We start from the raw sequence: 12,500 nt of genomic DNA, 5'->3' as shown, positions 1-12,500 counted from the left end.
AGATTGTGTCGTATGCTTTCTTTATGTAATGTCTGTCCAACCAAACGAGAACTTCACGAAAGTAGCGAGATATGAGACTGAATATTAATTGATTATTAATTTAACACCAGGATCGTAAGATTTTAACAGTCGTCCTCCCTGACTGTAACTTAAAGCAAGTTAAAACATCAGCGAGGTGGTGCCCTAAATTCGCGGTTTAAGGTTTATTGAGACAGTGAGAACGTCTTATAAATCCTTTTATTTGATGCATGTATAAATGCCCAATAACGCTACACCTGGTTCCTAACAGGAAGTGTTTACGGGATAATAACCGTGGAGCTCAGCTCACCCTTTGTCCTCCTCGTATCGCCTCCATCATTGATAAGAACTCTCAGCAGCACTTTGAGCCGTGTGTCACTTTTATTCAGATAAAAACCTGAGCTGTGTTCTCACTCAGTGGGGTCGCATCAGTCTAAACAACCTGAAACACAAAATACCGAAACAAAAGCCAGAGGAACAAAAGTTCCTCCTGCAGCAGTAAAATCAGCTGAAAACAGTCAGACGGAGGAATGATGGAGCTCTCAGCAGGGACAGAAGCTACGTCACCAATACTTCCTCCACCTTCTACTCACTGAGGTGAGGAAGGTCACCTTCTGTGATGTCACAGCTCAAAGGAAACCTCCACGGAGTCGCGTCTGAGCGCCGCCTCGTGGTTAAAATCCCCACAAACAGCGGGCGCCACCTGAAACAGATTATGCTCCACCCAAACAGGTGGTGCTGCACCCAAACAGGTGGTGCTGCACCCAAACAGGTGCTGCACCCAAACAGGTGCTGCACCCAAACAGGTGGTGCTCCACCTAAAGAGATGGTGCTCCACCCAAACAGGTGGTGCTCCACCTAAAGAGATGGTGCTCCACCCAAACAGGTGGTGCTTCACCCAAACAGGTGGTGCTCCACCCAAACAGGTGGTGCTGCACCCAAACAGGTGGTGCTCCACCCAAACAGGTGGTGCTGCACCCAAACAGGTGCTGCACCCAAACAGGTGGTGCTCCACCTAAACAGGTGGTGCTTCACCCAAACAGGTGGTGCTGCACCCAAACAGGTGGTGCTCCACCTAAACAGGTGCTGCACCCAAACAGGTGGTGCTGCACCCAAACAGGTGCTGCTCCACCTAAACAGATGGTGCTCCACCCAAACAGGTGCTGCTCCACCTAAACAGATGGTGCTGCACCCAAACAGGTGGTGCACCCAAACAGGTGGTGCTCCACCCAAACAGGTGCTGCACCCAAACAGGTGGTGCTCCACCCAAACAGGTGGTGCTGCACCTAAACAGGTGGTGCTTATTAAATGTGGTTTGCTGAATATCAGATCTCTCCTTTCCAAGTCTCTGTTAGTGAATGAGTTGATTTGTGATCATCACATTGATATATTTTGTCTTACAGAAACCTGGCTGCAGCAGGAGGATCATGTTAGCATCATGTTAGCATCATGTTAGCATCATGTTAGCATTAATGAAGCAACTCCCTGTGACTGTTTAAATGTTCACGTTCCTGGAACCACAGGCAGAGGAGGAGGAGTGGCAGCTATCTTCAGATCAGGGTTACTCATCAGTCCCAGACCCAAGATTAGTTTGAGCTCTTTTGAATCTCTGATTCTCAGTTTTTCCCACGCAAAGTGGAAATCCCAGAAACCTCTTGTGTTTGTTGTTGTGTATCGTCCACCTGGCCCTTATTCTGAGTTTCTGTCTGAATTCTCAGAGTTTTTATCCCAGTTAGTGCTGAGTACAGATAAAGTCATTGTAGTGGGTGACTTTAATATTCATGTAGATGTTGAAAATGACTGCCTGAATATGAACTTTAATTCTATATTAGACTCTATTGGATTTTCTCAGAGTGTTCACAGAGCGACTCACTACCTTAATCACACCCTTGATCTTGTTCTGACTTATGGCATTGAGAGTGAACAGTTAACAGTGTTCCCTCATAACCCTGTCTTATCTGACCATTTTCTGATAACCTTTGAGTTTACATTACTTGACTATACAGTTTCTGAGAAGAAATTTACATATAGAAGGTGTCTATCAGAGGATGCTGTAACCAGATTTAAAGAATTAATTCCATCATCCTTTTCTTCACTGCCATGTGCAGATATGACAGAGGACGACTACATAAACTTTACTCCAGCAGCACTTGACTCTCTTGTTGACAGCACTATAGTTTCAATGCGTACAGCACTGGACAATGCTGCCCCTCTGAAAAGGAAGGTAATCAGTCAGAAGAGGCTGGCTCCTTGGTATAATTCACAGCTGCGTGCTTTAAAGCAGACTGCAAGAAAGCTGGAGAGACAGTGGCGTTCCTCTAATTTAGAAGAGTCTCAGTTAGTCTGGAAAGATAGTTTAACAATGTATAAGAAAGCCCTTCGTAAAGCTAGAACTGCTTATTATTCATCATTGATAGAAGAGAATAAGAATAATCCCAGGTTTCTCTTCAGCACTGTAGCCAGTCTGACTAAGAGTCCGAGCTCTGCTGAGCCAGTTATTCCTTTAACTCTCAGCAGTGATGATTTCATGAGCTTCTTTATTAATAAAATTGTTTCTATCAGAGAGAAGATTGATGGAGTCCTTCCCACTATTATCAGTGATGTATCATCAAGTACAGCAGCTTTAGAAGTATCTTTAGAACCTGATTTGTATTTAGACGGCTTCTGCCCAGTTGATCTCTCTGAGCTAACAACAGCAATAGTCTCTTCTAAACCATCAACTTGTGTTTTAGACCCAATCCCAACCAGACTGTTCAAGGAGGTTTTCCCATTAATTGACACTTCCATATTGGATTTGATCAATCTGTCTTTGTTGACAGGATATGTACCTCAGACTTTTAAGGTTGCTGTAATTAAACCTTTACTTAAAAAACCTACTCTTGATTCAGAAGTGTTGGCTCATTATAGACCTATATCCAATCTCCCTTTTATGTCTAAAGTTCTTGAAAAAATAGTTGCAGCTCAGCTTTGTGATCACTTACACAGAAATAATCTGTTTGAAGAGTTTCAGTCAGGATTCAGAGTGCATCATAGCACAGAAACAGCACTGCTGAAAGTTCCCAATGATCTCCTCTTAGCCTCTGATAGCGGACTTGTGTCTGTGCTTGTCCTGTTGGATCTCAGTGCTGCATTTGATACGGTCGATCACAGTATCTTATTACACAGACTTGAACATGTTATTGGGATTAAAGGAACTGCATTAGGCTGGTTTAAATCATATTTATCTGATAGATTTCAGTTTGTTCTTGTAAATGAAGAATCTTCCTCACACACCAGAGTAAGTCATGGAGTTCCTCAGGGTTCTGTGCTTGGACCGATTCTTTTCACTTTATACATGCTTCCATTAGGTAACATTATTAGACAGCATGGCATAAATTTCCATTGCTATGCTGATGATACTCAGCTGTACTTATCTATAAAACCAGATGAACCCAATAGGTTGGTCAGACTACAAGCATGTCTTAAAGACATAAAGACCTGGATGACTCAGAACTGTCTGCTGCTAAATTCAGACAAAACTGAAGTCGTTATCTTTGGACCTGAGCGCTTCAGGGAGAAATTGTCTAGCTATATAGTTACTCTAGATGGTATTTCCTTGGCTTCTAGTTCTACAGTGAGGAACCTTGAAGTTATTTTTGACCAGAACTTATCATTTGACTCGCATATAAAACAGGTTTCTAGGACTGCCTTCTTTCATCTTCGTAATATAAGTGCTTCCTAACAGAGCACTTCGTTCCCAAACTGCAGGTTTACTTGAGGTTCCCAGAGTTTCTAAAAGTAGAATGGGAGGCAGAGCCTTCAGTTATCAGGCCCCTCTCTTGTGGAATAAGCTGCCAGTAAATGTCCGGGAAGCAGACACCCTTTCCACTTTTAAGACCAGGCTTAAAACTTTCCTTTTTTATAAAGCTTATAGTTAGGTCTGTTGAATCTGATAGTGTATCTTGTTCTGCCTCCACCTCTGGCACCCTCTATACTTTCATTACCCCCTACCCGAACCAGGGTTTGAATCCCATTCCCGCTTATCTTACCTCTTTTATTTCTCCCCCTACCCGAACCAGGGTTTGCATCCCCACCCCGCTGTGACTGGTGTGCAGTTGGTGAGAGGCTGAGGTAGCTTGTGGCTGTAAAAAGATGGTTGTTGTGGTGTGAGGAGCAGATCTATATAGGGAGTATAGGGAATTACTCACTGAGTCTGGTCCTTTATTTATTTATTTTTTCGTTAGCACAAGTTTCTTGTGTTTACCTTGAATAGGGATGGCTCAGGTGATCCTGAAACATCCCATAGTTAAGCTGCTATAGGCCCAGACTGCTGGGGGGCCTCATCTGTCACACCTTTCCTCACTTTACTCTCTTTATGTATATGTGATATTATTGTGGTCATTAACTCGTGTTTCCCTGTTCCAACAGATATCCTTTGAATGGTGTTACAGTGCCGCCGCCGCTGCACCCTCCCCCCCCCTTTCTGTCTTCTCAAACCCCAGCTGGTGGAGGCGGATGGCCACCCTTCCTGAGTCTGGTTCTGCCAGAGGTTTCTTCCTGTTCAAAGGGAGTCGTTTCTCTCCACAGTCGCCTCAGGCACGCTCAGGCCGGGAGATTGGACCGAAAAACAAAAAGTTTTCAGTGCAATCTGTTGGTTTTCTTAGCTAGGAAATTGTTTTTGAATTGGCTCTATATGAACGAATTGGATTATATTATGAATTATGATTATTATTAATTAATTGAATTCCAATTGGCTTGAATTGGACTTACTATCTAAGTGCCTTGAGATGACATTTGTTGTATTTGGCGCTATATAAATAAAAATTAATTGAATTGAATTGCTGCACCCAAACAGGTGGTGCTGCACCCAAACGGGTGGTGCTCCACCCAAACAGGTGGTGCTCCACCCAAACAGGTGGTGCTGCACCCAAACGGGTGGTGCTGCACCCAAACGGGTGGTGCTCCACCCAAACAGGTGGTGCAGACAGGAAACAGAGGCCGGTGACTCACCTCGGCCGCTGCTCTGGATGTCGGACAGGATCTGCGAGTAGTTGATGGGCAGCTTGTTCTCCTCGAACACGCTGTCCATGGTGGTGATGTTGATCCTCTTCAGCTCCGTGTACAGACCCTCGGTGGCGAAGTAGCACGGCCGGTCGTCCGCCTTGTTGTCGCTGAACATGAGCGTCACGTGTTCCCGCCACCCGAAGCGCTCGCAGAGCCGCAGGGCGAACCTGCCCAGCTTCCTGTGGGTGGGGCCGGTGTTGGTGATGGACGGGTATACGCCGTCGTAGAACGCCACGGCCGGAGCGCCCGCCGTGATCATGGGCACCTTCCAGTGGGTGGTGAAGAAGCCCACGGGGGAGGAGGTGTAGGAGCAGCCGGGCCCCACGAAGGCCCACGGGTCGTAGGCCAGCTTCAGGTCCACCGCCATCAGCGGCGCCACCGACTCGGAGCAGATCCCGTCCTGGTTCTCGCTGTTCTTGAAGGCGTAGGTCAGGTGGTGGTCTGGGAGCAGCGTGGGGTCGGCGTTGATGGTCCTGATGGCCCGCTCCAGGGCGGGCCCGACGCGAGGCCACGCCCACGGGTAATCTGTGTTGGTCTGCGGCAGGATGACCGCCAGCGTGATGTTCTGCTGCGCCCGGCGCTCCTGGCGTCCGCGGGCGTGGCGTCTCAGGCTGCGGTGCGCGGCGTCTCGCCCGGCCGCCGCCTGCAGGTCGACCAGAACCAGCAGAACCAGCAGAACCAGCAGGAGAGCGCCGCCCTCCCTCCAACAGGCCATCTCTGCCCGGCAGGTCGTCCAATTATTAAACCCTGAAAACACGAGAGAGGCATTTATGGCGCATTTCCGCTAGCTCGGCTCGGCACGGCTCGGTTTGGTTGTGTTCCCATTACAACCGAGTATCACTTCATGCCTCCTCGACGTGGGCGGGGACGTTGTAACACGGCTGCGCGAAACCTCCGTGACGTCATTTACACAGCGCCGAGCAGCGTACAAATCCGGACCTCCTCTACCGACCAAGGAGTGGATTTCCTCTGCGAAGCCATCTCGTAGCAGTACAAGCTGAAGCAGTAAAATGTGGAGTCTTGTCTTGAGTCTTGGGTTGTGTTCGAAACCGCTTACTTCTCCTACTACTCATACTAACTTTAACTTTTTTAAGTTCCCGGATGCATACTAGATTCTCTGAAATGTTGGGTATGCATCATGAGGTTACTACTCATACTCAAACTACCCAAGATGCAACGTAACGTGACGTCGCCGATCGTCATTTCCTGTCAAAACGGCAGTTTCAAGCTAGCTACAACGAGGGTAGGTTCACTTCCTGTTTTCAAAACAAAAGCACCAATTGTATGGTAATGGCTTTCCCTATGATAAAAGGCAACGGGTATTTTATTTTGTGAAAATAACAGGAAGTGCGTTACTCACTGCGGCTAGCTTTAGTAGCGCCGAATTCGTGGGAACAAAATTGTAAATAGCCGGTATTTTGTCAGGTTTTCAACACGTTGGGGATCTAAACGACTACTTTCTCACCTGAAAATGTTTCAAATGTTGCTAAAGTTTACAGAGTTTAGAGCTTAAGAGAAATCAGCTTCAGGCCGGCTGATTTCGGCTCGGGCAGGAGCGCAATGCATTGTGGGTAAATGCTCTGCATACTGTCTGATCGATCAGTATGTAGTATGTAGTATGCAGTATGCAGTATGTAGTATGTAGTATGCAGTATGTAGTATGTAGTATGCAGTATGTAGTATGCAGTATGCAGCATGCAGTATGTAGTATGTAGTATGCAGTATGTAGTATGTAGTATGCAGTATGTAGTATGAAGTATGTAGTATGCAGTATGCAGTATGTAGTATGCAGTATGCAGTATGTAGTATGCAGTATGCAGTATGTAGTATGCAGTATGTAGTATGCAGTATGCAGTATGCAGTATGCAGTATGTAGTATGTAGTATGCAGTATGTAGTATGTAGTATGCAGTATGCAGTATGCAGTATGTAGTATGCAGTATGCAGTATGTAGTATGTAGTTTGTAGTATGTAGTATGCAGTATGCAGTATGTAGTATGCAGTATGTAGTATGTAGTATGCAGTATGCAGTATGCAGTATGTAGTATGTAGTATGCAGTATGTAGTATGCAGTATGCAGTATGTAGTATGTAGTATGCAGTATGCAGTATGTAGTATGCAGTATGCAGTATGCAGTATGTAGTATGTAGTTTGTAGTATGTAGTATGCAGTATGCAGTATGTAGTATGTAGTTTGTAGTATGTAGTATGCAGTATGCAGTATGCAGTATGCAGTATTTAGTATGCAGTATGCAGTATGTAGTATGCAGTATGCAGTATGCAGTATGTAGTATGTAGTATGCAGTATGCAGTATTTAGTATGCAGTATGTAGTATGCAGTATGTAGTATGCAGTATGCAGTATGTAGTATGTAGTATGCAGTATGCAGTATGCAGTATGCAGTATTTAGTATGCAGTATGCAGTATGTAGTATGCAGTATGTAGTATGCAGTATGCAGTATGCAGTATGTAGTATGTAGTATGCAGTATGCAGTATGTAGTATGCAGTATGCAGTATGCAGTATGCAGTATGCAGTATGCAGTATGTAGTATGTAGTATGTAGTATGTAGTATGTAGTATGTAGTATGCAGTATGTAGTATGCAGTATGCAGTATGTAGTATGTAGTTTGTAGTATGTAGTATGCGGTTTCGAACACAGCCTTGTATTACATTCTAGTCGGTCGTCGTGCGGTTATGACGCTTCTAGTGACGACACTCATCGCCCAATCAGTGGAAGGCAGTCGGCTGACGTCACGTTTTAGTAACGCTTCATCCCGCCTGGAACCAGGCTGAGGTCATACCAAAAAACCCGGTTGCAGGTACTGCTTGCTAGTGGAAACACGCAATAGCGCGCCACGCCGAGCCGAAGCGAGCTGGTGGAAAAGCGCAATAAGATCACAGGAAGACGCCTCCTGCTGCTCTGTAACAGACTGCTGTGGATTTACAACAGTGTCCGACTGTATCTGACAATAACAGTAAAATACTGGCAGCAGGGACGCCAGTATTTTACTGTTATTTTACAGTGCAACTCCTGTTATTTATCAAACAGTATAATAACGTTTTTTGGATTTGGACATAAATTCATTACAAATTCTGTTTTATGCTGTTAAATCACAGTTATCTGCTGGTATTTGTTAAATGACTGATTTAACTGTTAGTTTACATGTGAGGGATGAATATTCATCGGTTTTTTTACAGTTATGGTAAAATACAGTCGGATATTGTTGTAAATAAACAGCATTTGTTTCAGAGTGGGTTTATGTTCATGTTGGAACATGTTTCAGTGAATCATCTGTTTCCTGTTTTTATATAAAACATAAAGAAATTAGCCTGCTCAGGACTGTAATTACATTTTTTTGTAGAATTAAAGTAATTAGGAGACGTTTTGAGGAGGCTGAAACAAGTTGAAACTCTTGAAAGAACAGATGTGGAACATCTTAAAGTCTCCAACATAACAGCATCAGACACAAACCGATCAATGCTGATCGATACGTGTGATCAGATGCTGCGCGGGTACCTCAGCGGGTGCTCCTCCGCATGCTGCCTGGAAGGTGATCCGGTGCTCCGGTGCTCCGGTGCTCCGGTGCTCCGGTGCTCCGGTGCTCCGGTGCTCCGGTGCTCCGGTGCTCCGGTGCTCCGGTGCTCCGGTGCTCCGCGGCCCCAGGAACCCTCCTGCTGTCCGGAGGACTTCTCCCCAGCACAAACAAACAGCTGACGCGTTCACCTGTCAAAGTTCCGTCACGCGCACTGTTAAAAGCACGTTTACCTTCCCGGGAGCGCGCGCTCTGTCCACAGTGTGCACCGCGAACGTGTTGAAGAGCGGGAAAAGGGTCAAAAAGTGTCGGAGCCGCCGCCGCCGGTGGGTCCGATGAAGCGCTCTGAGAGCCGGAGACTGGCTGCCTGCCTGCGGAGCGACGGGGCGGGGAGCCGGGGGGAGGAGGGGGGCAGGAAGTAAGGAAGGAAGGAGGGAGGGAGGGTGAGGAGGCAGGAAAGGAGGGACAATGGAGGGAGCTGGATGCCCGCTCAGAGCCACAAGGCAATTTTATTTATAGAGCCCAATTCAAAGTGCTTCACAGCTACACAAAATCACAAGAAGGCAATAAAAACATTAAAAAATAAAAACATAAATCAAAAATAATAATCATAATAATAATAATTCAGATTAATTTTTTTCTCCAAAATAATCATTAATTAATTAAAAAGTGCAGAGTGCAGATAAATACTTTCAGGTGTCATATGCACAGCTGAACAGAACTGTTTCCAGCCTGGATTTAAACATGCTGGAAGGCTGATCCAGATGTTAGGAGCATCAAACTGAAACACTGTTCCAGATGTTAGGAGCATCAAACTGAAACACTGATCCAGATGTTAGGAGCATCAAACTGAAACACTGTTCCAGATGTTAGGAGCATCAAACTGAAACACTGATCCAGATGTTAGGAGCATCAAACTGAAACACTGATCCAGATGTTAGGAGCATCAAACTGAAACACTGTTCCAGATGTTAGGAGCATCAAACTGAAACACTGTTCCAGATGTTAGGAGCATCACACTGAAACACTGTTCCAGATGTTAGGAGCATCAAACTGAAACACTGATCCAGATGTTAGGAGCATCAAACTGAAACACTGATCCAGATGTTAGGAGCATCAAACTGAAACACTGATCCAGATGTTAGGAGCATCAAACTGAAACACTGTTCCAGATGTTAGGAGCATCAAACTGAAACACTGTTCCAGATGTTAGGAGCATCACACTGAAACACTGTTCCAGATGTTAGGAGCATCAAACTGAAACTCTGATCCAGATGTTAGGAGCATCAAACTGAAACTCTGATCCAGATGTTAGGAGCATCAAACTGAAACACTGATCCAGATGTTAGGAGCATCAAACTGAAACACTGATCCAGATGTTAGGAGCATCAAACTGAAACACTGTTCCAGATGTTAGGAGCATCAAACTGAATCTCTGATCCAGATGTTAGGAGCATCAAACTGAAACGCTGTTCCAGATGTTAGGAGCATCAAACTGAAACACTGATCCAGATGTTAGGAGCATCAAACTGAAACACTGATCCAGATGTTAGGAGCATCAAACTGAAACACTGTTCCAGATGTTAGGAGCATCAAACTGAAACACTGTTCCAGATGTTAGGAGCATCACACTGAAACACTGTTCCAGATGTTAGGAGCATCAAACTGAAACACTGATCCAGATGTTAGGAGCATCAAACTGAAACACTGATCCAGATGTTAGGAGCATCAAACTGAAACACTGATCCAGATGTTAGGAGCATCAAACTGAAACACTGATCCAGATGTTAGGAGCATCAAACTGAAACACTGTTCCAGATGTTAGGAGCATCAAACTGAAACACTGTTCCAGATGTTAGGAGCATCACACTGAAACACTGTTCCAGATGTTAGGAGCATCAAACTGAAACTCTGATCCAGATGTTAGGAGCATCAAACTGAAACTCTGATCCAGATGTTAGGAGCATCAAACTGAAACACTGATCCAGATGTTAGGAGCATCAAACTGAAACACTGATCCAGATGTTAGGAGCATCAAACTGAAACACTGTTCCAGATGTTAGGAGCATCAAACTGAATCTCTGATCCAGATGTTAGGAGCATCAAACTGAAACGCTGTTCCAGATGTTAGGAGCATCAAACTGAAACACTGATCCAGATGTTAGGAGCATCAAACTGAAACACTGTTCCAGATGTTAGGAGCATCAAACTGAAACACTGATCCAGATGTTAGGAGCATCAAACTGAAACACTGATCCAGATGTTAGGAGCATCAAACTGAAACACTGATCCAGATGTTAGGAGCATCAAAATGAAACACTGATCCAGATGTTAGGAGCATCAAACTGAAACACTGATCCAGATGTTAGGAGCATCAAACTGAAACACTGTTCCAGATGTTAGGAGCATCAAACTGAAACACTGTTCCAGATGTTAGGAGCATCAAACTGAAACACTGATCCAGATGTTAGGAGCATCAAACTGAAACACTGATCCAGATGTTAGGAGCATCAAAATGAAACACTGATCCAGATGTTAGGAGCATCAAACTGAAACACTGATCCAGATGTTAGGAGCATCAAACTGAAACACTGTTCCAGATGTTAGGAGCATCAAACTGAAACTCTGATCCAGATGTTAGGAGCATCAAACTGAAACACTGTTCCAGATGTTAGGAGCATCAAACTGAAACACTGTTCCAGATGTTAGGAGCATCAAACTGAAACACTGATCCAGATGTTAGGAGCATCAAACTGAAACACTGTTCCAGATGTTAGGAGCATCAAACTGAAACACTGTTCCAGATGTTAGGAGCATCAAACTGAAACACTGTTCCAGATGTTAGGAGCATCAAACTGAAACACTGATCCAGATGTTAGGAGCATCAAACTGAAACACTGTTCCAGATGTTAGGAGCATCAAACTGAAACACTGATCCAGATGTTAGGAGCATCAAACTGAAACACTGATCCAGATGTTAGGAGCATCAAACTGAAACACTGATCCAGATGTTAGGAGCATCAAACTGAAACACTGTTCCAGATGTTAGGAGCATCAAACTGAAACACTGTTCCAGATGTTAGGAGCATCAAACTGAAACACTGATCCAGATGTTAGGAGCATCAAACTGAAACACTGATCCAGATGTTAGGAGCATCAAACTGAAACTCTGATCCAGATGTTAGGAGCATCAAACTGAAACACTGATCCAGATGTTAGGAGCATCAAACTGAAACACTGATCCAGATGTTAGGAGCATCAAACTGAAACGCTGTTCCAGATGTTAGGAGCATCAAACTGAAACACTGATCCAGATGTTAGGAGCATCAAACTGAAACACTGTTCCAGATGTTAGGAGCATCAAACTGAAACACTGATCCAGATGTTAGGAGCATCAAACTGAAACACTGATCCAGATGTTAGGAGCATCAAACTGAAACTCTGATCCAGATGTTAGGAGCATCAAACTGAAACACTGATCCAGATGTTAGGAGCATCAAAATGAAACACTGATCCAGATGTTAGGAGCATCAAACTGAAACACTGATCCAGATGTTAGGAGCATCAAACTGAAACACTGTTCCAGATGTTAGGAGCATCAAACTGAAACACTGTTCCAGATGTTAGGAGCATCAAACTGAAACACTGATCCAGATGTTAGGAGCATCAAAATGAAACACTGATCCAGATGTTAGGAGCATCAAACTGAAACACTGATCCAGATGTTAGGAGCATCAAACTGAAACACTGTTCCAGATGTTAGGAGCATCAAACTGAAACTCTGATCCAGATGTTAGGAGCATCAAACTGAAACACTGTTCCAGATGTTAGGAGCATCAAACTGAAACACTGTTCCAGATGTTAGGAGCATCAAACTGAAACACTGATCCAGATGTTAGGAGCATCA

At 44.6% G+C, this 12,500-nt stretch overlaps 1 protein-coding gene across 1 annotated transcript in view; it reads right to left on the bottom strand.

Annotated features, from left to right (window-relative positions):
* The window catches only part of LOC142380502 (atrial natriuretic peptide receptor 1-like), an 82,640-nt gene extending 73,671 nt beyond the window's left edge, over positions 1–8,969 (bottom strand). The window contains exons 1-2 of the mRNA XM_075466403.1: positions 8,578–8,969; positions 5,008–5,808 (exon numbers count right to left, since the gene is read on the bottom strand). Of these exons, the coding sequence (XP_075322518.1) occupies positions 5,008–5,776 (769 nt within the window). The 5' untranslated portion in view covers positions 5,777–5,808; positions 8,578–8,969. The remainder of the gene's footprint in view (positions 1–5,007; positions 5,809–8,577) is intronic.
* Between the last annotated feature and the right edge of the window lie 3,531 nt (positions 8,970–12,500).

This window comes from Odontesthes bonariensis, chromosome 5 (assembly GCF_027942865.1).
Source record: "Odontesthes bonariensis isolate fOdoBon6 chromosome 5, fOdoBon6.hap1, whole genome shotgun sequence".
NCBI classification, from domain to species: domain Eukaryota; kingdom Metazoa; phylum Chordata; class Actinopteri; order Atheriniformes; family Atherinopsidae; genus Odontesthes; species Odontesthes bonariensis.
This window is presented reverse-complemented; position numbering and strand designations above follow the sequence as displayed.